Source organism: Apaloderma vittatum, unplaced genomic scaffold, assembly GCF_000703405.1.
Source record: "Apaloderma vittatum isolate BGI_N311 unplaced genomic scaffold, ASM70340v1 scaffold10914, whole genome shotgun sequence".
NCBI lineage: Eukaryota > Metazoa > Chordata > Aves > Trogoniformes > Trogonidae > Apaloderma > Apaloderma vittatum.
Window position 1 is genome coordinate 34287 of NW_009712158.1, and position 1597 is coordinate 35883.

A 1597-nucleotide genomic window follows, 5' to 3' on the forward strand; every position below is an offset into this window, starting at 1 on the left:
ACTAAGCAGCACGAGGTGCAGCTTATAACAGCTGTAATAAACCAAAAGAAATAGGGGACACCAGTAAAAGTCATCAGAGTGCACAAGGCAAAGGACCACAACTGCTGCTAACTCAAACTTACCACGAAAAGGCCACACTGGCTGGACTACATAAAGCAGTGTACCCCTACGGTTGCACATGTACCCCCGCAGTTGTCCGTATAATTAACGGGCATTTACCTTGATTACAGGACAAGACAGCATCTCTGTGCTTATGAATTTTCATCTGTGCTTCTGCCAGATAATGCCATGCTGCTGGACACTGTCTAGTCTTCTGCAAACCTAATAAGAAAAGAGTTTTAAAAAGGCACATAAAAAAAGTTGTTTAGGGCTGCAAAGACACTGTAACTGGCAGATGCTGTGTGTCCATATAACATCATTAAAAACATATTATCAATCACATAATAATATTTGCAGTTGATATTTTTTTTGAGTCCTACTTTAAACTAGTTTAGACATACAGGTCTCCATGCAGTATGGCAAAGACTAAGCAGCAGATAAGCTTCTGCCAGGTTTAATTTTGCATATAACATTGCATATACAGAAAAGAAAAAGGGGGGAAAAGTGAGGAAATATACAAGACTTGCTTAAGGTACACTCTTGTTTCAAAAACAAGGAAGTACTTCACTTTCATCAGACATTAACATCATCAGCCTGTAGACTGCAGAAGTTTTCTTAGGAACCAGAAAGGGCCCACAGAACTTCGCGAAAGCAAAAAAATAAGGCAAGAGTGTTTTCACTGAAAATTCTTCCCTTAATTAAAGACTTGGTAATTAAATTGAATTTGAGTCTTCTGAGATACACATATATCATTACTAAATTATGCCTTGAAGCTTCAAAATGCAAACACTTTGCTTACTGGGTAAGATGTTATTTCCAAGCTTTATGCAGTTACACATTACATCAAGAGTTTTCCTTAGCATTCTCCCCTTCATGAGTGGAGAATTACACACAGAAGTAAAAGTAAATAATATTAAAACATCCAGAAGAATTTGCTTTCCCTGGAAGACTCTTTCCTTTTAAACACCTGAATTTTTTACTTCAGATTTTAAGAAGACGAGTTATCTCACTGCGTAATGTTAGAGATTATAGTACAATGTTCCAAAATCCAGCTTCAGAAACAACCTTATTGTAAATCTGAGTGAAGGAATGCAGCACAAGTAAATAAACAGACTGAATGACTCCTGATCACTTGGATCCCAAATGAGTATTTATCCAGCTTTCTCAACAAGCTGTTTGAATTTTCCATGGCCAGCATAGTGAGAGAGGAGAGTATTATTTTCCCACTAGTATACTTGTGAATCATTTTCAAGGAGCTTTGCCATTCCAACACAAGCAAGATAATTACAGATTAGGAAGCCAATTTGTCAGGAAATGCAACTACTGTGAAAAAAGAGAAAAACCTCTTTAGATACTCAGCGCAAGTGTTTACCCAATGTAAGTGCTAAAAAGGCCTTAAAATTATATCATTTTAAAGGGAAGCTATCTCTGTTCAGGTACAAAAATGCAGTGACTAGATCAGAGGAGCTGCATTGCACTTTGCTTTTTAAATTCCACA

General features: G+C 37.1%; 1 protein-coding gene across 1 annotated transcript in view; it reads right to left on the reverse strand.

Annotated features, from left to right (window-relative positions):
* TTC37 (tetratricopeptide repeat domain 37) overlaps nucleotides 1–321 on the reverse strand; it is a gene marked incomplete at both ends in the record, with an annotated part of 32951 nt that extends 32630 nt beyond the window's left edge. The window contains one exon of the mRNA XM_009867890.1: nucleotides 220–321. Within this exon, the coding sequence (XP_009866192.1) occupies nucleotides 220–321 (102 nt within the window). The remainder of the gene's footprint in view (nucleotides 1–219) is intronic.
* Between the last annotated feature and the right edge of the window lie 1276 nt (nucleotides 322–1597).